Source organism: Anopheles arabiensis, chromosome X, assembly GCF_016920715.1.
Source record: "Anopheles arabiensis isolate DONGOLA chromosome X, AaraD3, whole genome shotgun sequence".
Classification (NCBI taxonomy): domain Eukaryota; kingdom Metazoa; phylum Arthropoda; class Insecta; order Diptera; family Culicidae; genus Anopheles; species Anopheles arabiensis.
The window spans coordinates 4,458,933-4,481,677 of NC_053519.1; the positions used below are offsets into that span (position 1 = coordinate 4,458,933).

At 47.0% G+C, this 22,745-nt stretch overlaps 2 protein-coding genes across 2 annotated transcripts; both read right to left on the minus strand.

Moving 5' to 3' along the window:
• Positions 1 to 405: 405 nt before the first annotated feature.
• On the minus strand, positions 406 to 3,744 carry LOC120905519 (adenylate cyclase, terminal-differentiation specific-like). The gene is made up of 2 exons (XM_040316368.1): positions 3,332 to 3,744; positions 406 to 1,483 (listed from the first exon to the last, which is right to left on the minus strand). Exon 2 carries the CDS (start codon positions 1,393 to 1,395, stop codon positions 406 to 408), a length of 990 nt encoding a protein of 329 aa, XP_040172302.1. The 5' UTR covers positions 1,396 to 1,483; positions 3,332 to 3,744.
• Positions 3,745 to 3,821: 77 nt separating this feature from the next.
• LOC120905459 (palmitoyltransferase ZDHHC5-like) lies at positions 3,822 to 21,671 on the minus strand. The gene is made up of 10 exons (XM_040316245.1): positions 21,186 to 21,671; positions 16,949 to 17,798; positions 16,723 to 16,844; positions 14,724 to 14,881; positions 14,468 to 14,643; positions 14,176 to 14,370; positions 13,788 to 14,094; positions 8,087 to 8,167; positions 4,289 to 4,764; positions 3,822 to 3,946 (listed from the first exon to the last, which is right to left on the minus strand). The coding sequence occupies exons 2-10, from the start codon at positions 17,038 to 17,040 to the stop codon at positions 3,937 to 3,939; spliced, it is 1,617 nt and encodes a 538-aa protein (XP_040172179.1). The 5' UTR covers positions 17,041 to 17,798; positions 21,186 to 21,671; the 3' UTR covers positions 3,822 to 3,936.
• Positions 21,672 to 22,745: the final 1,074 nt, after the last annotated feature.

Genomic DNA, 22,745 nt, shown 5'->3' on the forward strand with positions numbered 1-22,745 from the left:
CTCTCTCTCTCTCTCTCTCTCTCTCTCTCTCTCTCTCTCTCTCTCTCTCTCTCTTTCTCTCTGTCTTGGCCTTATCCCTGTCTCCATACAAGTACTACTAATCAAAGCGGGTGCTGTATGTACGCGTACGCCGCCACATGTGCAACCAGCCAGGTGTAAAAGTATATAAATACATATTTATAGCAAAAAAGAAACTGCTCCCCCACCACCACCACCACCACCACCACTTCAGGGATGTAACAACGATCTCACGGGACGAGGGTGTGGGGATTGGCCGGGATGGATACGAGAAGAAGGGATTTGAGTAAGTGGTTCCCCTCTCACTGGTTTTTATTTTGTTGTTGCAGCAGTGTTGTTGCGCTTCCTCCACATCTGTGTGATGTTGCCGTGTTAAGTGCCGCTCGCCTACACTGAAATCTCGTAGTTCATGTCATACACGCTGGCGCGCTGGTCGGGCGGTGAGGTGTTGGTGGCGTTGGCTGCAGCGGCGGCGGCAGCTGCAGCGACGCTGGCGGTCGGCCCATTCGCGCTAGCACCGTTCGCGTTGGCCGGCCCGGCCGGTGCGCCGCCCAGCTCCATCGAGTCGGTCATTTCGAGCGCCCGCACGAACGACATCGGCCGCGTCGGGGTGGCTTTCCGCTTGATCGACGGGGACGGTGCCTGGGGACCGGCACCACCGGCCGCACCGGGCCCGTTCAGCTGCTGCTGGCCAAGCGGCTGCTGCTGCTGCTGCTGCATCGGTGGCTGGGGCGGGAAGACGGGCACGCCGCCCCGGAGCGCTGGGTGGTAGGCGCCGAGGCCGCCGGAGCCGCCCCCGAGCCCGCCGCCGGCGTTGGGGGCCATGGACTGGGGCAGGGGCTGCTGCTGCTGCTGGTGCGGTGCCGTCGGGCTGGGCGTGTTCTGATAGACCGAGGGCGGCGGCTGCTGCTGCTGCTGGGGCCCGCCGTTCGGCTGATTGAAGCCGGGCGACGTATCCTTCCAGAGGTAGACGCCCCGCTGCGGGCTGCCGGCCAGCTCGCGGATGTTGTCCGACGTTTGGTTGTTGCGGGCGTACGACAGCTCCGCCCCCTGCCGAACGAGCTCGCCCTCGGACAGGTACCGGCGCTGCGGGCTGCCGTGATGGTACACGACCGACGGTCCGGCATTGCTGCCCCTGAGCGCCTGCTGCTGCTGCTGCTGCAGCTGCTGCTGGGACGGTTGGCCTCCCGGGCCGGCTAGTCCGCCATTATGGTGCACTGCCATCGGGTACTGCTGCTGCTGCTGCTGCTGCTGCTGATGGTACGGATGCTGGGGGGGAAGACCTGTTGTCTGGTGCAGTGCCATCGACTGTGGTGGAAGTTGCTGCTGCTGCTGCTGCTGGGGCTGGAGCGGGAAGTCGTAGTAGTTGCCGGTCATGGTGCCGCTCCCACCGAGCTGCTGCTGCTGCTGGCCAACGCTGATAAAGTCGGGCCTTCTCGGTTGCGTCGGTGTGCCCGGGTTCGATCTAGCGGAGGGGTTTATCGAAGAGAAGAGAACAGAAATCAACCCGTTAGTCTAAACTGCGTTACTACACCGTGCATCGAGCGAGCAGCGTAGATCGAGCGAGCTTACTAATAGCTACTAAGTACTACGCGGCTGGCAGCTCTACTGAGAGCGAACTTGAGCAATCGAGTAAGAGAGAGAGAGAGCGATTAGAGTGTGAGCTAGAGAGAAAGAGAGAAAGAAAGAGATCGCAATAGATCGTGATAACGGCGACGGTGGCTCTTTTCTTTACTCTTTCTCTCTCATTTACCTCTTATCTCTTTCACTCCTCCACTCTCACTTGCTCTAACGCGATAAAACGGAACACTGGAAACAAAATACGAACGTGTACGTAACGAGCAAACGAGCAGAACTACCGAGACAATGTAAGGGGGGGGGGGGGGGGGCAAAAATCGGGCAACAAATAAGATACAATTGAAGAAACACAAAACGTATCCTCCGGGATTAGCCGCACAGACCATCGCAACGCAAACAGCGCGCGACGCAACACACACACAGACACACATGGGCTTCCGCGACTACCAAACCCCGCTGTCCCACACAGTTTACTACCACTACACGGACGCACGCAACCACCAGAAACGGACCAGTTCCGCAATCGCCAATGTCACATCCCACCTGACAAGCAATTAATAAGCCATAATAAGGTACTTTCGCAGGGGGTGTACGCTGCATGTTGACAGCGCGCGCTTTGACAGTTGGTTTGCCGCCACAGCTCTCGCCTGCCTGCCGCAACTGGATGAAACAGGAAACAAACACTAGCAGCGAGAACAAACCGGCAGCCATACAGGCGTGCGCCATTTTGGCAAATGACAAAAAAAAAGTTAAAATCCATAAAAGGAAAAAAAGAAAGAGGAAAAGGAATGTGTCAATGGCAGTTTTGTACAGTGTGGCGGCAATGGGTTTGGAAAATTTCAACAAACGAAAATGAAACAGTAACAAAATGAAACTACAAAACAGATAAACAGGGTAGAGCACAGCATGGTAGCAAAACAAATTGAACGGTACACAGTAAAGAGGGAGAGAGAGAGATAGAGAGAGAGAGAGAAAGAGAGATTTAATAAAAGAAGAGGAGGAAATGAAAAAACAACAAATACACATGAAAAACAAATTGAAAAGATTGAACAAGTAATACGAATAGAGCAAAGATACACAACAGCAGTAGAAAAGTAACTGTGCAGCAGAAATAGAAACAAAACGATTACGAACTGTCGAACTGTCAGACGAGGGACAGGGGGGGGGAGGTGGTTCTGCGTGTTGTTGTGTTTTTGTGTTTTTGTGTTTTTGTGTTTTTGTGTTTTTGTGTTTTTGTGTTTTTGTGTTTTTGTGTTTTTGTGTTTTTGTGTTTTTGTGTTTTTGTGTTTTTGTGTTTTTGTGTTTTTGTGTTTTTGTGTTTTTGTGTTTTTGTGTTTTTGTGTTTTTGTGTTTTTGTGTTTTTGTGTTTTTGTGTTTTTGTGTTTTTGTGTTTTTGTGTTTTTGTGTTTTTGTGTTTTTGTGTTTTCATTTGGGCGTAACATATTATCAGGTGGTAGGGAAAACAAACAGCAAAACTAACGAGGCAAATTTCAATACGCCCTTCTTCTTTTTCTTCTTCTTTTGCTTCCACTTCTTCCTCTTCTGCGCGTCTCTGCTTTTGCGTCTACTTCTACCAATTTGCAATAACAAAACTGCACTTCTACGCCTAATACGAGCGAACGTAGAAGAATGCCAAACGAAACACAAATACGAGCCTAGCGCGTACACGAACACACGTAACGCAGTAACGTAGTAACGCAAAACCGGTAACCGGTAACAAACACACTGCTTTTACCCACGTGATGTCGCCGTGTGAAGAAAGAGCGCAAGGGGTCAGGGGATGGGGATGGAGTTATGTGACGAGGCAGGAAGAAGAGCAGAACGGTTCGGCTTTTTTCATCTTCTTATAGTCTTCTTCTTCTTCTTTTCGCTCTTAGTGTTGGCAGTGTCCGCGCGTCTGTGGCTGCTGTTTTCGGTTTCAATTCGAAGAATGTACAACTGTCGGCTTGGATGAGATAAGTGGACGCGCAGGAGTAACGCTTCCAGTGATCCGGTGCGCGTGGTTTACACTAAGGCGCCATCTTGTTTTTTGTTTTCGATGCGTTCCACACATTGGAACCAGATTGGAGGGGAGGAGGAGTTTGTTGGGCCGGATGCGATACGGCAGGCTGCTAAACGGGCGCTGCTTCGAGTTTCCGTTGTTAGTTAGCTTCTGTGTATTTTTGTGTTACTCCTGTGAATGTGTGTGTGTGTGTGTGTGTGTTTTATTCCCTTTTGCGGACACGCGCGTTATTCGTGGTGTGCCGCAACCGCTGGGAAGCAGGTAGATTTGTATAATTTCGAAAGTTTTGCGTGTTTCACTTGCTTTGGCTTTGTTTTCGGAGCGCCGAGCCGCCATCTTTACGTCCACCTGTGGAGCAGGATTAGTGGAGCAGCAATAAACAGCGAGCAGTTGGATTCAATGTAATGAGTGGGTTGTGTGCGTGTGTTTTGCGAGTTAGTGGGGACGAGATTAATGGTTAAACGATACGAGCATATCAAACTTGCGCCCGCTGGCAGACGTTTGATAGGTCATCCAGGACATTAGAGGAGAGTCCCGCGGGTCCCGCGCGATTCCCGATACAGCTGCACATCTTTGAAAACCTTCGCTGCTCAAAAATAAGCTCCTTCATGACCTTAGATGGTTGTGTCAAAAGTGTACGTGTAGTCTATATATATATATATATATGGTTGGATGTATGAGGGCACTTACCTTCGCACGGGACTAGACATGGCTAGGGGTGTGGCGACACCGAGCGCCTTGATGCGTTGCTGCATGGTCGGAGTAGCCGACGATGGAGGACCTCCTCCACGTGGCTGCTGTTGCTGCTGCTGCTGCTGCTGGGACTGTATCGTAATCATCGGCGGTGGACCGCCGGGTCCACCGGGATGGTCGGGCGACAGTCCTTCGGGCGTGAAGCTGCGCGACGGATCGAGCCCGCGCTGCCGCGGATGCGGACTATGCCGCGGATGGTACATGCGCATGTGCTGCTGCTGCTGCTGCTGCTGGCGCGGCGAGTCGCCCCCGCTACCCACCTGGGACACCATGCCGCCGGGCCCGTCGAGCGGTGGCAGGAAGAAGTTGCTCTTGGAGCCGTGGCGCTGCAGCGGCGGCGTCGGCTCGCAGTCCCGGCTCTGGGAGGCCTGCGGTTCCATGTCGATGTCGGAGCACTCGCGACCCGGTGACAGCTGTGTTGTTGGAGCGGGGAGAGGTTTTTTGTTTATGATGGAGGAGCGCGTCGTGGGATTGTGGTGCGATCAGTTTGGGAGGAAACAGATAGTGCCGCAGCAAAGAGATCACGGGTTGAGGAAACAAAAATCGAGCCAGGGAACAGGGACGGACGTATGGGTATAGGAAGTTCAGGAACAGGCAGGGTATAAAAGAGAGAAGAGGGCGTAAGAGAGAAAAAGAACATTTGTTTACGCGCTATCCTTAGATTTTGTTTCTATTGTCATAGCATTCCATATGCTAAGGAAGTTCTGCATGGCATGAATGGTGCGTTTGACAACCATTCGTAACGCCAGGTGAATATGTAGCACAGATCGTCGCGTTACGATGGCGTTACGTGTAACGCCTGTAGATCGCAAAACCCAAGCAGCATGTTTTGTTTACAAACGCAAACATGGACGAGTAGTCCCTCTTATAAAACAATTATCATTGATCCAGTGCGGTCTACACTGTTTAGACGCTACTTGGGCGACACCCTGGGAACTAAAACATTGGAAAGCAAATTCCAGATTTCTAAAGTATTCCCATTTTTTTCTATTTATAATCGTGTAGCTAAAACCGCTGGTTGGGAACTGCAATAGTGGCAGGTAACGCTTTGTAACGCAACGATCGATGGTACAGCAACAAACTACTACTCGCACTAAGAACAGAGCACGCTTAAGTAGTACAACGAGCTAGAGAGAGAGATGTAACACATACACAAACCAAGCACACGCAATCACATACTCGCACATACACCTACATACATACATACATCCATACACACGCTCGGGGACAACTGTCAGTCAGAAACGTTGCAAACAGAGAAGAGCATCGAAACGTGCAGCGAAATCAGCGGGACGGCACGCACACAAAATAAGCTGCTTAAGCTAGAGTGATGACGTAACAAAATGGGGATGGGGGGGCAATGGAAACACCACACTACCATGTGCACAGAAAAAAAGCAACTACACAGCGAGAAAGGGGACGCTCAGGATTTGCGTTCACACGCAAGCGACCTTTTTTTGGAATGGGGAGAGGTAAGCGAAAAAGCAAGACGGAGGACACTACACACGAGTAAACCAAACGCACACACATCTGGACGCTTCAAATTGATTGCTATCCACCTAAACCGCTTACACCCACATAGCAAAGCGAGCTAACTAATGACTGACAGATATGGGAAATGAGATGGGTTGAGGGGGGGAGCACTGGGGCCGACGTTTACTAAGGCGAGGAAACACAAAATGTGTTTCCACCAACACACTAGCACACAAATTTGAACACATTGATTAACGAACTGCTCCGCTGATTTGCAACACGACTCTACACGCTGCCTTCAAATTAACTTCAAAGATTTGTTTTTTTCCTAGAAGGCTTGATTTTTTACTTATGTGTTTTGTAGTGTTGGTTTCGTTAAGATTCATTCATATGAATCTTCAGGGAAGGGTTATAGGGGACTATAACTACATGCCCGTCATGGGTTCAAGCCTTCCAGGTACCGTCTTCCCGTAGCAAAACAAACTATCCGGCTGTGATGTACATACCAAGAAGTCTCGAAATCATATATAGGCTGGCATGATCGCGTAGGTTGTTACGCCAAGAAGAAGAATAATAAGCAGCTCAAGCGCTATGAATCATTGGAGATGTATGAATTCCTACAGATTCGTAAATCTTTCGAGATATATGAATCTTGTAAGATTCATGAATCTCATAAGATGAATCTTTGAAATGCATGAATCTCATATGATGAATCTTTTAGATTCATACATCGTTTCAACCTAGATTCAGATTAATCGAATCATTCCAAAGATTCTTTATTAATTCTGAAACTGAATCAGATTGACCCAACACTAGTGTTTTGTACAGTTAAAAACGCTTCTAAAAGTTGATGAACGTTTGCATCGATGCAGATCTCAACAAGGACTCTTTAGCGTGAAATACTATTCATGTTTCTTTTGTGACGACTCACTTAAATTAGAGAATTGAATCCTACGCGGTTCGTGACTCAATGAGGCTAAGGTATAGGTTTTCACACAAAAAGTGTCGAATTAATGCGATGCACTGGGAATCATTTTAAACCACGAAGCCTCTTGTAATGTAATGCAATACAGTGCATAATCACTCGCTTTGAATCTTTACAATGATTCAAAAGATTTCAAAAGACTCGCAAACAGCAATTGGTTGTGATTCATTAGAAAAAACGCAATAAACTTCAAAATTCTTGAATGCATTGTTCCCAACTCTCTGTAACACTTAGCAAAGGCAAGCAAAGCCCATTGCTCGACGTAGCGGCAGCACTAATTACTAAACTGATACACACAAACAGAGCTTGCTTGCAAACATAAACACCCACAGGACGGCATCACAGTGTGGCATCGGGGTGGGAGGAGTGAACAGGAGGAACACAATGTACTAAGATTATTGGTGGATGGGGATGGCGGACAAAGGAGAGGTGGGCGGAGCGAGACACAGAGACGGCACACAGAGTCTCACTTACCTTCGCCGGTCTCGAGCACGGACGGACACAGCTGTATCGTTCCCCTACTTCCCCTACACCCCTCCTCTCCTCCCTCCATCCCTCTTAACCAAAGAGCTTATTTCTTCGTCCCGCGCCTTCCCTTCTAATTCCCAGACCTTTCAAGGAGCTCCCTTTTCAATTTTCGGAATTTGTCAAACAGCATTTCTCAACATTTTGCAGCGAAAAGAGTTTATTATAGCAGGAGGTGGAAACGGGTTTGGAGCTTTGTTGAAAGCATGTAGGAGTAGAGCACTAAAGCGCTAGGCAGTGTGGATGCAGATGGATGGGATGAGACGATGAATGAAGTTAAAACCAGGAAGCACCACCACAGTGGCTTGGTTAGTAAGGGGGAGGGGCGGCGGGAAGGAGCACTTCCTTATATTTTAGTGAAAATGGTACCAACAAATCCGAGAGCAAGTAACAAGAAAAAAAAGCACGAGCTTAGAAAGGCAAAAATGGCAAGCAAAAGCTTGAAGCAGAGAGGATCGGTAGCTACAGTAACGCAAAACCGTTACCAAAAGCGTTACGAGCGCAAAGCAAAGCGATTATCGGTGGTCGCGGTACAGCGCGCGTGGAATCCCACACGAAAGGCTGTCAACCAAATAGCTAACAACAAAAACAACAACAACAATAACCACAACAACAGCTAAAAAGCCCACTCTTAAGCTTCTTTGCGCCTATTTACACGCGCGCCTATTGCGAAAAGGGAAAGCCGAGAAGCAGCGGTAGTAAGGCGAGCGAGCAGTGAGAAGGAGCACAATCCCCCCACAGTTGAAGTTTACCTCTTCCGCACTGGTGCCCTGCCCGAGTGCCTTTAGCGAGACGGAATGGGATGATACGAGATGCACGTAATCCGCCGCGGACTGACCCCCGTCGTCGTGTCGTGTTGCGTGCGTGCGTGTCATGAAGGATGCGCGTGAGGGTGGGTGAATGGGTGTGAGATGCCGTGAGCGATGTTTAGGGGACGAGGGGAGAGGTGAAAAAAGAGAAACACACGTGAGATAAGGGTGCGCGCAACTGTGGTTAGTGGTGTTAGTACGGCAAGCGAACCCCCCCCGCGAGCGTTATTTTAGGCGAAAGAACGAATAACCGGTTAGGCGGATGATGAGTTTTAGAAATGGGACCAGTGACACCTATCACCAAAACAGTCGATACCAATTATCCACTGGTGTGGTTATATCGACCAACAAATGTATCAATTAGAATTCGATTAGAATTAGATGAGAATCACGTGATAATCACAACCGAAAACAATGATCATATCCGTGGCATCTGATACTCAATGAAAGTGCGTCATTATATGCCAAACGTGACATGCAAAATTCTGACTGACAAGCTGAACTTAAGGCCCTCATAAGCATAATCATGACTTTTTCTGGATGTGACACAATGCCACTGTTTCAGTCACCAACACTCATGACTGGATCGAAATTCAAATCAACTCACGAAAACAACTGTGATGATCAGAGATGATACTCAAATAGTCGATGGACCAAAATGGTGACATTTTGTTTAGCACCCAATTCTTGGTTCCTGGTTCCTGTCACTAATTTGGCCACGACATTCTTGGGATATACTTGGCGTGTGGTCAAATACAACAAAATGAGCATACTTTCTCGCTCTGACTGGTCTGATGGTCTGTCGGGTCAGACAAAGCGAGAAATTCCCTCATATTACCCATGACTTTTTTCATTCGAAATTTGTCATGACTATGTCATTGACATTTCGCAGAACTAATCACAGCAAAACAAAGTTAAGACAAAGTGACTGACCTAGCGTTGCTTGTTAAAATGTCACCAAGATCTATTAGAACATCACATCTGATTATCTCTGTATTGAGTACGTGACGCTCACATGGATTTTGCTTCAGACAGATTAGTTTATGGTCATTGACAGTGACACTTTTGCAGCACTAATTTCACTTACCGGTCGACAATACGATAACGACCAACATAAACACCGATCGAATGGTTTCGTCACCTGTGAAATTGGCGTTGTGTATTTTTTTTTTTTATTTTACAAATGAGCATACCAGTTGGCACGAAAAAGCAACTCAAAACTGTAGCCGGCATCGCTAATTAAACGGTTAAAAATTAACAGTCGTTCAATATTGCTCGAATTTGGCTTCACGAACGCATTGAATTCGTTTGTTAATTTCAACGACTGGTCCAAGGTCATCATTAAATAAACGAGCGTCAACGACTGTTAAAATGTGTTCAATTTTTCGCGATGCCGGCTAACAACAAGCCCATCGTGGGTTCAAACCTCATATGGGGATCATCCCCCATAACAAGGACTTCCCAGCTGCGCGGCACTGAATAAGTCTCGAAAGCCTTTCATTGGCCGGCATTTCCACGTAACGACAAGTAGAATCAGTATTAATTTATCATCATACGCGCATCTTAACGTTTTGTTTTCTTTAAATTCAATATTCCATTTACCATTAATATAACTCAAAAGCACAGCCTGCTGCGCGATACCAAATCTCCATGTTTGTAATTATATTGGTCGTTTATATATTTATCGACCAGTGGTTAACTACGTTTGCGATAGGTGTCACTATTCGTTACGTTCGTGGTTACAAGGCAAAAGGATAGGGGTGGGGGGGGACCATAGAGAGACAGAAGAGTCCCCATTACCAACAGGCAAAGTCACTGTTAGAGAAGAAGCTGGGATTGGGATCTGATTCTAAACAACCCTAAAAAGGTTAACCCGAATGTGTCAACGAGCGAAATCACAAAACCAAATACCGTACATCGGGATGAGGGCGCAAGATTGGACAAAATTGTTGAGTTTAACAAGGCAAACGGGTTAGAGCAATGGGGATGACGGTTAGGTAGAACGGCAACACCCAAGGGGTGCGAAAAATGTCAGCAGGTAAAACGATATAGAGAACGAGGCAGAGAGAAGAAAGAAATGGCACAGGAAGTTCGTGAGGGGTTTAGGAAAGGGTGAAGAAAGTTGACAACAACCAAAGAAACTAAACTTAAACACTATACTTAAAAAAACGAAAAAAAAAACAAAACTACCAACTGTGTGAGGAATGCCGCGCGTGACAGCACAATTTAGTCACTCGCCGCGCGCAAGGCCGTGTGTTTGGTCGGTGTCGATGTGTTTGGATATGGACTTTATATTTTGATTTTCTGTACGCTCTAATCTACACTGTATATATTTTTTTGTTTCTTCTTTTTTTACAACTTATCTAAGTCGCGCGTTGCGCGATTAAGATCATGCCGTCGTGATCTTGCTAGCCCGTCTACACTCATGTGCCCGTGTTTTGAGCGAAAAAGGAATGTGCAGTGGAATGTGTCTCCGGACTGTTCGTTTCGTTTCGTTCTTTCTGAGCGGTGTCAATTCTGATTCTTAAGCCGAACCGATTCTAGACAGAACAGATCGGAGCTAGCCGGAATCGATGCTAACCTAAACTTCTTTCGTTTTACCATCACTAGTTAGTTTCGCTCGTAATTAGTTCCTAAGCACCGCTAATAGCGTGTCGCTATTACTATTTGACTTGCCATCTTCCCGAGCTGGGCTGCGCTGCGTTCGTGATCGATTCCCTGAGAGATCGCACTGGCAATGGGCCAGCAGCAGAGCACCTAATTAAACTACACTATGCTAGCAGCAGCACAAACCAAAAAAACATCCCTGTGCTTGCTCCCCTGCGCCTTTACTAAACCCTTTGCGAAAACTATTCGTAACAAAACAGGCTAAAAACAATTAAATAATAATCGTTCCTGCTAGCGTTCCCTGTTCCTAGAGATGCCCTTTCATGCGCCTTAGACTAAGTTAAGCAAAGCCGCCTTTTTTACACGCTGTGTGGACGCTGACTGAGAGGCACGTGGTGTTTAGTGTGGAGCTGCAAGCTTGCCGCAACAACAACAACAACAGCGGTCCGAACACGTGGTAACAATTTCGTTTAGAGTTAAAAATTGCTACAACAACTCAACAGCAAAAGAAACAAAAAAAACCCTCCCGCACTGTACGGACGGTTTGTGTGACGTTTTGTGTAGATCGTTGTAATGGGGGGAGGGTTGGTGTGGAGATTGGAAGCTTTTTTACATTCTTTCTCGCCCGCTCCCTCTCTCTCTCTTCATTCTCTTTAGGCTCGATACACTATAGCTCGGTCAACTGATGTTGTGCAAAGTGCGATGAACGGCGTTCGAAACAACGGTGGGGAAAACGGGGAATGCCAAATGTGTAGCCATTTTGAAGATGGTACCAACAAAAAAACAAACAAAAACAGGGAAACCGGATGGCGGAGCGGATAACACACGGGGAAAAGGATGCGGAGAGAGGAAAAACAAAAGAAAGAAAATGAAAATAAACGAAACGAAACACAAAAATAAACGGCACGCGAGCATACCAGGATGGGGTGGTGGTGCGGGAAAGGAAGGAGGATGGGAGAGAAAAGGAATTGGAAAGAGAAAAAAAATATAAGTTTATATACAAAATGAGGAATAACACACACGAAACAAAACAAAAACTAAAATAAATGTTAACACAGCAGTGAAAGTATAGTGGAAGAATTGTGACAAGGGATTATAAAAAAAAATACACACACACACACACACAAACCACCTCGAGAGGAAAGCAGCGGAGGCGATACGAGGTAGGGGAGGGCGAGAATCCTGCATCAGGAGTTGGTATCGGGCAGGAAGAAAATGGGGTTAATGGGGCAGACTTTTCCAAAGCAAAACCAACAAAACAACAACATCCCCTCTCTCTTTCTCTCTCTCTCTTTCGCTCTCGATAGTGGACACACGATGGTTCAAGCGTTATGTAGTAGTGCGTCAATAAGTTGCACCGAGGAGGATACATTTAGCTGACCAATTTACATGACCGAAGGGAAAGAGACTTGATTTAAAAAAAAAAATCCGTTAAGAGGGAAAGCCACACCATAAACCAGCGAAAGGAAAACAGACCACACCAGACAGTACCTCACGCCCCCGATAGAAGACCGAAACCGAACCCTCACAGGACAGGGAAATGTTAAAACAAATGGAGTAGAGGAGTGAAAAGTGCACAATAAAGGCAGACAGAAAATGGTAAAAGTAAGGCTCAGCGCTCTACGTTACGTTAGAGTTAACGCGTAACGGCTGTTGATCACAGACCCAAGCAGCATTTTTTGTTTAACACCTTATTTAATCGCCCTGGATGAGCGAACTGATAGATAATCATGTCTTAATATTGATTATTTTTACGTGATAAAGGGAAAAGAAACAAATTTGAACAAAAAAAAAGGTTCAATAATCGTTAATAAAGATTAGATTCCTTGATAATTCATCAGTTTCAAAGAAAGGTAACATATAATCATTATCTAATTAAATTTTTAATCAATCAAAGTTATAACAAGTTTAAGGCAGGACAGTCCCATGGTACAGTCGTCAATTCCAACGACTCAATAACATGCCCGTCATGGGTTCAAGAATGGATGGGTTCAAGCCCTCCGTAGCAAGGATTGACTATCCGTCTGCGTGGTAATGAATTGTCTCGAAAGCCTGTACAGACCAACATGTTCGCGTAGGACGTTACGCCAAATAGAAGAAGAATAAATTTTAAAATTACTTTTATAAGAATTTCAATCATAAAAATGAATGTAATAATAAACAAAAAATATTTATTTGCCCATCCATTGCAAGACTAGAACATTGAAATCATAATCATTGTACAAAAGTGTTTACTTATACAGCGCCTTGTTTTTGCACTTAATTTCATTATTATTCAATTTATGCTTTAATTGAAAAGGTTATGAATAGATTAAAATTATTGGAATTGTAACTCCAATTTAAATCTTTAAGGGTTTTAGACCTTTCGATGGCTATTTCTGATAAACCGTAGTGCAATAATAAAAATATATAAAATTGGATCTAACTAGAAATTGAAGAATTCAATCTCGTTGATATCGAATAATCTTAAAACAAATAACTTATACGTTCATCACAGTTTAAAATATTTTAAATATCTAAATAATGTACACCGGTCGGTCACGTGGACAACAGTAAAAATGTTGCTTGGGAATATTATATGGCATGTAACGCTACCCCCAATGTAACGTAGAGGGCTGAGCCTCACTTTTACCCAGAAACCCACCCCCGACCGGCACAAAAGGTCAGCAGGATGCAGGTCGGGGCGAGACAGTGGTTAGCGCAAAGGTCAGAGTGTCAGCTGGAGAGCTGGAGCTGGAGTCAGCACAGCCCCATGGCAGAACTGGCAGAAGCCACAGCGCAGAAATGGTGTGTTACAACGGTTGTGAAGATAGAGTCTAGATTTAGGCGCCGCAGAGGGCAGATGATAGAGCGTTCTATTCAATATCGACAGCATTGAAGAACAGTGAGTAGTAAGAGGGATAGTAAGAGGGGCCCAGAAAAGAGTAGGGCGCGGGGGGAAGGTAGGCGGTTAAGAAACGAAGTATAATACTAAACAGTGGTAATCATAATAATAATAATAATAATAATAAAAGGAAAAGCCAAACATTCTACGCACCTTACTGTAATGACTGGATCCAACTGTACGTATACCGTGACCATTTCCATGATCCATATAGGTTTTTACCTGCGTGTGCCGGTTATTATCGTAGATGCCACCGCCCTGATTCAGTGCCTGCTGCTGTTGCTGTTGCTGCTGCTGCTGCTGCTGCTGGGAGCCGGGCCCACCGGTCGACATGTGCCGGCGGCCCGAGCCGGCAGCGTCACCACCACCACCACCGGGACCACCGTCGTTGGTGATGGTGCTGATCGATTGGTTTTCCTTGTTCGAGCGGCGGGCCACGTACTTTTGCGGCTTGAGCAAGCTAAAAATAGTACCGAGGGAAACATAAAGGGTGTGAGATTCGTTGGAAAAAAAACAGCTACACGAGCAGAAGTCTCCTAACCTCGGGTACTGTGGGCCGCACTGGGTGTAGCAGCAGTTGTTCCAGCAGCCGCGCGAGAACGGATTGTAGCCGCCCTTGAACTTGCCGGTCACCTGCTCGTTTGTGGTGCGACCGCGCGACACCAGCACCATGTGGAAGCCGGTCAGGCCGAAGATCGGTATGGCGAGCAGCGTTACGATGGCCATCAGTATCATGCTGCAAAGTGGTGGGACACCATGTGACACCACAATAAAATAAAATAAAATAATTAAAATCGAAATCCAAAATCGGCAAGTAGGGAAAGCACACTTACGCCACGATCGGTTCCACCTCCGTCAGCTTGTCCTTCTCCTTCTGCAGCACGTACACGAGCGACAGCGAGAAGATGCTCAGCATGTGCACCGACAGCGAGATGAGGAAGAAGAAAAAGAACCGATAGTTCCGCCGGCCGATACAGTTGTTCACCCACGGGCAGTGATGGTCAAACGTCTGTCGTGAAGGGGAAGAGAGAGAGAGAGCAAAGAGTTAAGAAGGCAGGTGGGTTACGCGGGCGCAAGCTTTCGACCTACCTCGATGCAGTGGTTGCACACGGAGCAGTGGGAGCAGCGTGGCGGCCGGTAGAATTTACACGTGACGCACCATTTCATCCGCACGGTAATGCCATTGATTTCGGCATTCTTGTACAGCGGCGCCCGAAACTCATCCTCCCGGTCTTCGTCTGGTGGTGCTGGTGGTGCGTGCGAGGGTAAACAAAACAGTTTTAATATGTTTTACTTTGAATAAATGTGCAAAAGGGGAAAATTTGCATTGCTGTCTTGCTCAAAGAATTTCATATTTTCTTTTATGGCTTTTTTGCACAATTCTTCCTTTTTCTGGTACCAGCTCTTTGAATGTTAGTTGTTTGACAAGTTACTGTACTCTCTCCTATCTCTATGTTTATAATGACTTAATCCATTCGGGGCTTGAACCCATATCAGGTGGCTTGATTCCTACTTGGTGCGTCGTCCCGTACGAGTTAAAATTGGACAAATTTTGCGAAGAATTTAGCCGGTCCACAGGGCAGTAGTTTAGGCCTATTACTGTTTAATTTATTTATTAACGACGTTGCAAAGGCAATGACTGAGTGTCCTGTGCTTCGATATGCGGAACGATTTAAAAATGTATTACCCCGTAAGATCTGCAAGTGCCTGTCAGCATTTACAGCATTTTCTTTTCACCTTTTATTTCGTGGTGTCTTGTAAACTGTTTATGCATCAATGTCAGCAAATGTACCGTTATTTCATTCACTTGTTCTAATGCTCCCATAACGTTTGCATATTGCGTGAAATGAACTGAATGTAATGGGAATTGGACTCTCTAGCACCCTTGTTGAACAAATCCAACGAGTCCAATTTCCAACGCATGTTGGATTCACTTCCAATAGGAAAAAGTCAAAGAAGTGTCCCACAACTATGAGAACCTCTGGAAAACCCTGTAATTGCACTTTGAATAGCGGTATCCGATGAGACAACAGGCAACATCTATCACCTTAACACCTCTATTAGTCAAACTCTAACCATGATGGCCAAAAAAGGGAACCAACCAACTAAAAATCGAGCACGATCAACGAATGACACCCCGTAGCGTCTTAAATGGCCTCCGTACAGAAGTCGTCGCAAAAGAACGATTCGGCGTTTTGGTCGCCAACATCTTGGCACTATTAGGCAACAATCAACGCATCGAAAGAGAGCCCAGGTTCATTTGTGAAGTTCCAAAAGAAGCTAAAAATGAAGACAGAGGTACAAGTGGCTACATTACTGCGTTATCTGGCCCGGGAGATCGATGCAACCCGCCAAACAGTGTATTAGTACTTGGGAAACATTAACACACATATCAGGAATTTTGGCAGAATTTTGACATGTCTAGTCCGCAAACTGGTACAACATCCGTCTCATGTGTTCCATCGAGTTTTTTTCTGAACCAACATGATGCAAAGGCTGTCGCGAAAACTTAGGATGCCTGCAAGCATGTCTTCCATATCGTGTAGCTTGACATGAAGTCGTGTTGTAGTCACAACGAATAACATACAATTATTACCATCTTTCCGATTATAAACCAACATCAATCTGTTCAATTCCCTTCAGGGTTTTCCATGGGTTCTCATTGGAGTGGGACACTTACTTGACTCTTTCTTATGGGAAGTGAACTTCATGTGCTGGAAATTTGACTCTATGGCACCCTTTTGGGACAGGCTCCTTGGAAATTGCTATTGGATTTGTCCAACAAGGATGCTATAGAGTCAAATTCCCATTACATAAAGTTCATTTCACAAAGAGATAGAGTCAATAAAGTGTCCCACAGCTATGAGAACTCCTGGAAAACCCTGTAAGACAGCAACACCTGTTTCTCTACTTTAGCCCTATATTCTAATCAAAACAAATCTCGCTCGCACACGATGTAACAGTCCGCAAAGAGCTAACCCACATCACGGGAGGATGGAAAATCTATCTCCTCACGGTTTTTCCAACTTCTAAATGCCTTAGCGACTCGGTAATGATTGCAGCCATGGTTTCCCTGCCCTTCGCTTACCCTTCGGTATCACGCCCGGGTCCATAAACGTTGCCAGCGTAAAGTTGGCGATCACGAAGAAGGTGATGACGGCCTGGTAGGCCGGCACCCACGGATGCCGGTGGATGTAGAACTGGCGACATCTGCAACAAATAAAACACACACAGCGCAATGAAAAAGCTGTACCAAGAGAATGGAAAGGGAGTTGATACGGGGGAGGGTCGGCCAGCGGCCAAGGATTACTCACGGGTACCAGAAAAACAGGAAGGTGGTGCTGAGCAGCAGGGTCCAGGCGAAGGTGGCAGGGATGTATCTCGTCTTCACGTCACATTTCGGCATTTTCGCAACACACTACGCGCCCGCCTGGAGCGGCTCCTTCGTCCGCTGCTCTCCCTCCGCACCGACAAAGGGTTGATTGATAGGGAGCGGTGTTTGTCGTACCTCGAACGGGGGTTGGCTTCCGTTGTTGGTTTTATTTTTGGCAATTGGTTCGATTGATTGTTGCGGGTCCCCGGGCAAGGAGGGACTTACTGGAACGTTCGCGTCATGCAAGCGGCGGGTGAGGGCCAGACCACCTCCTGGAGTAAACGTGGGTGGGTGTCTGTGTGTTTGCTGAGTGTTGATGGTCGCCAAAACTGTTGCCTCTGGTCAAGTTAACAAAACAAAAAAGCAAACAAACAGCAAAGCTGTGCTGCTGTGTGGACGCAAATCCGACCTCCGATAGAGGCGGACCCGTATCGAAATACTGATAGCTGAGGCAAAGTTCCGTCCCTCTCCGTGAGTATGTGTGGGCCTGTCTCTCACTCTCTTTCACACGCGCAAATACACGGGTTTCTTGCACTTGCACGATGTGCGCCCTTACGCGCTTTTTCTTTTATCTTTTATCACACACACACACACACTTCCGCTGTTCTGGTCTGTCGCTGCTACTGCTGCTTCGGCACACGGTGGTAGGGATGTTTCGTCCGAATCGCCGCCTGCCGCCCGTTCCCGGGGATAATCTTGCTGCTGCTGCTGCTGATGGATGACGGTGGATGGACGTTGCACCCAACCGTTGCTGGTCCGGTGTGGATCGGCACGACCCGACTGATTGTTATCTGCGTGTGTGTGTGTGTGTGTGTGCGAGCACCCGTAGCAGAAAGCCCATCGACGGCAGCCGAAACAGGAACCAACAAAAAAAAAAGGCAAGGAAAAAAAGAATAAAAGCAAAACATTTAAGATATTAGTGTCGTGCGGATTGCAGCCCAACAGGCGCGTTCCAGTATGCGACCGACGATTGGAACATCTTTCTCCTGTTGCATCGTGTTTTTTTCGGAATGGTTGGGTGCGGGAGGGAAGGGGGGAGTGGTTGAGGAGATGGTCTCTCTCGCTTTTCTCTCTCTCTCTCACACACTCGCACAATCTGAAGAAAAACACACACACACAAAGGGATGAAATAACGGCCCTACCCCATTTCACCGTTGGACGGCCACATACACACACACACTCACTCACACACCCAGAATCACAAAATGTTTAATTGTTTTTTTCTCGAAAAATACGTCAAGAAATTAAATATCTTAACACATTTTCCTCACACAAGGCGAGCCGAAGAGAGTGAGCCGACGAGCTGGAAAAACAGCAAATGCTCACACACGCACAATACACCCATACACCCACACATACACACATAGAGAGCGTTGCGATTTACACTGGGAAGAGCAGCTGGATACAGGCTTGCTGGCGGATGGATTTGGTTTTGTTATTTTTCACCTCTCTCGCTCTCTCTCTCTCTCTCTCTCTCTCTCTCTCTCTCTCTCTCTCTCTCTCTCTCTCTCTCTCTCTCTCTCTCTCTCTCTCTGTCCCTCTTCAACTCGCTTTGTTCTACCAAAGCTCCGTTTTCTTGGGCTGGTCCGTGTGTGCGGGCCAATGTCCACCGCGTCTGGTCGGTCTGGCGGATTTCCGCGTTGCGTGATGATTTTTCACATTCACACACACACATGCACACACACGCACTTAGACGAGCCCTTCATGCACACGGGCCAGATGCCAGCGGTGTTCGAAGGCGGTTTTCCATGGCTCTCTCTCTCTCTCTCTCTCTCTCTCTCTCTCGCTTAACGTGAGCAGAAGTCGTCGGCCGGATGAGCTCCAACCTTTCCCCGGCCGAAGTGTCGGGAAGCAGGGCGCCCTTTGAGTTGTTCCAACTTCGGTACCAGTCCCACCAAACAAGGGAGAGCATGTGGAGAATCTCTATCTCATCGCAGAGCTCTTGGCGGAGGTGTGCAAAAAGAAAAATAGAAAAATAAAGGAGTGCGTAACTTGACAGCTCCCACAGTGAGGGAATGCCGATGGACGCACACACACGAACGCCCACACACACAGGTTTAATGGAAAGGAAATGGGGAAACTAATTTCCATGGCCCTGTTATTTGTGTGTTCCAGTGTAAGGAAAACCCTTTTTTGCTTAAAAAATACAAAAAAATCACTCACACAGAAACGCCTGAGCGAGTAAAGGAATGAAAGAGAGCCTTTGCTCGCCACAAAATCAACTAGTGATGGGAAGAATCAAGGAATCGATTCCGGATAGCTCAGAAAGTTTTTTGGAGTCGAATCCAGAATCGCCTCCGGAATCGACTCCGAAATCGGCTCAGGAATCAGATCCGGAATCGGAATCGGAATCGACTTCGGAATCGGAACCGGAATCGGCTCCGAAATCGGAATCGATTCCAGCATCGGAATCGGCATCGGAATCGGCATCGGAATCGGCTCCGGAATCGGCTCCGGAATCAGATAAAAAACCAGGTTTGGAATCAGTTTCTGAACCGGAATCGGAATCAGTTCCGTAATCGATTCCGCCGTCGGAATTAGCTCCGGAGCCAATTCCAGCGTCGGAATCGGCTCCGAATTCGGCTCCGGAATTGGCTTGAGATTCGGCTCTGGAATCAGCTCTGGAATCAGATCCGGAATCGAAACCGGAATCGGAATCAGCTTCGGAATCGATTTCAGCATCGGAATTAGCTCAGGGATCGGCTCCGAATTCGGCTCCGGATCCGGCATCAGAATCGTCTCAACGGACCCAAGTCTGGAATCAGCTCCGGTGTCGACTCCGGAATCGGAATCGATTCCAGCTTCAGAATCGGCTCCGGAATTGATTCCGAACAAGGGTAGGTACGATTCCGAGCTCCCACCACTAAAATCAACCCCGAGTAGCAGCAACAACAACAACACCAAAACACACACACACACACACCGAAACGATGACTCATGATGCGTGCGAAGAAATGAAAGCACTGAAGTAAACGGGCAAACTCCCTCTCTCTTTCGCTCTCTTTCTCTCGGTGTTTCTCTAAAGACAAAACCAAAGAGGGAAGTTTAGCTATGGTTGATTGAATTTGAGGAGAGTGGAAAATTCTTTCCAGGCAAACATTATTCTTTGTTGTTGTTGTTGTTGTTGTTGTTGTTCGTTCGTTTTTCTTCCCCCTTCCCCCTTTGCTACCTTTCCTGCACGACCACAAAAAGGGTGGTGGGGAAGGAAATGGTTCCCGTGCCCTGGGGATGGGGTGAGTTTCTGCGAAGATGGTGTGATAATATTGGCCACTGAAGCAACAACAACAACAAGTAGCCCACCAGCACACACACATACGGACACATTTCTTTTCTTCACCCACACCCATCCGCAGAGGGAAGGCGCGCATAAGGGGGTGGAGAGCATCCGGATGGTTGAATTTTCTTTCTCTTCTTCACAAGACGCACACATACACACACCGTGACACGCATAAGGAGAGCGCACACAGCCACACACACACACGGCAAGGGGGGTTTCCTTTTAAAGAAGCTTGCGTATGTGTGTGTGTGTGCACGTTTGTACTGCTGCTCGGGCCATTTTTTCCGTTCCTTCCTCGAACGATCGATGTGTGCTAACGTGCGTATGTGTGCATGTGTGTGTGTGTAAAGGGGGAATGTGGAGATGTTTTTTTTGTGTGTACTGCAATTTTTGCCTTTTCCCAGTCCGCTCCAGAAAAAAAGCAGCACTCTCATCCGTCCAACTTCTCACCACCTCTCACACACTTCGTCACACACGTCGTCCTCTTCTCACGACCGGGGCTTTTTTTGCCCCCCTCCCACCGTTTTTGCACCACATACAGGTGTGCGCGAAAAACAACAACACTCACGCACTCGCCGCACGTGTGATGGCCGTGAAATTGGAGCCGTCCTGTGAGCCGTTCGGCTGCGGTGGCGGCTCACGCTCCTGGCTCCTGTACGTTTGATAGGGGGCTGAGGGGTGAAGGATGGGTTTGGCAATGACGAGAGAAAGAGAGCGAGCGCGCAAGGGAGCGAGAGGGCAGCGCTCTAAGTGGATCGCGATGGTCCCATGGTCACACAAGCACGCACGCACGCACGAACCACTTCTGTGCGTGTGTGTTTTAACCTTTTAAATAAACTAATAATTGCACGCACCAACCCACACACACACACACAATGTTTCTTTTTTTCCCTTTGCTCACCACTTCTATCTCTGGCGCACAGACACACACACAGGCACAAACACAAACGCACAATTTAGAGTTGAAGCAAAATGGGCAGCACCGTTCCTTTCTTGGGTTGTGTTGCCCTTTTCGTTTTGCTTGCGAGACACTGTCCGCCCTGGAGGTGGATTCAATTATCCCAAATCAGGCTCACCCGAGACCGCGTATGTGTGCGTACGTGTGTGTTGCGTCTGTTTTCTTTTCCTGGCCGATTTGGCTGGTACCTCTTCCACGCCCGGCCCAGCACAGTACCGCAACGCACCGTCGTCGTCCGTCGTCGTCACGCACGGGGCAGAAGAAGGGAAGAAAAAACACGCACACACTCTGTTTCGGAGACTCCACACACTGACCACACGACAGCAGCGCGCACCAGCGAAGGAAAATTTCAATGGCCGTCTGACGGATGGGGACACCCAGTGCGTTCGCTGCCAGCAGAGACACAGTGCCGTGTGTCTGTGTGTGTGCGACAGAGCGAGAGAGCGCAGGCAGCATGCGTAAAGGGCGTGCTGGGCAGGGCGCACCAGGAATTGGTGCGAAAAGGGAAGAGAAAGTGCAATGAGAGCAACGGAAAAGTAAAAAAAAACACCTCCAGAAATGAGAGCATTTGTCATGGAAAACCGTTTTTGCGTCAACGTCACAATCGAGGTGCGTCTGGGACGGTGAGCACCAGAACGCAGCGCTATAAACGGGCGGCGACGTTTTGGGACGGCTGTAATTTTTTGGATGGATTTGTTTCGTTTCGACAAAATTACTTTTAATTCGGGGTAGTAGCTGCTAATGGAAACTTAAAAACAAAAAAACAAAATCATTAAAACTTACTACGATTTTGAAATGTATTTTTTCTTCCAAAGGTTGTACCGTACAGATCCGTTCGAGCAGTTGTTTCGAGCACTTTTACTGCTCGACTGCCGATCACTGTCAACAAATTGTAAAAAAACAATCAAATTATTACCTACATTGGAGCTGTACTCACTCATTGGCGCGATTGCACCAACACGTTTCATAAAAAAATCTAATCTCTATAAATTATGAATTAACCCCATTCCAGGCAACCGGTTTCCAGGTAGCCAGCGACTCTGGAGGCTTGTAACTTTTGAATGCGAAATCCAATACCGATGCAAGATTTTGAAGAAATTTGAAAAAATTAATAAAAATTTCATAACTTTGCATGTATTAGTTCTACTCGCTATCTTTTTTAAGTTATAGCATTTTAAAGTTGGCAGGATTTTTTTTGAAACAAAATTACAAAACGTGAAAAATATTTTTTTCTGTACGTTACAACATTTTCACATCACAAGGGCTCTATTAGTTGTGAGAGCTGTATACTGCACGTCTTATGTATTTCTTTCAGAATTTTTCTATCAGCCATAAAAATGATAAAGAAGTTTCAATTTGAATGAAAACCGTTACAACACACCTGTCATCATAATTTTATGAAATGCGTAATTGCAACAAAAGCAAAAGTAAGTGATGTTAGACATACCTTGTAAAGAGACTGAATTTAATCATTGCGTGTACATTTTATTTGATATTTATGTC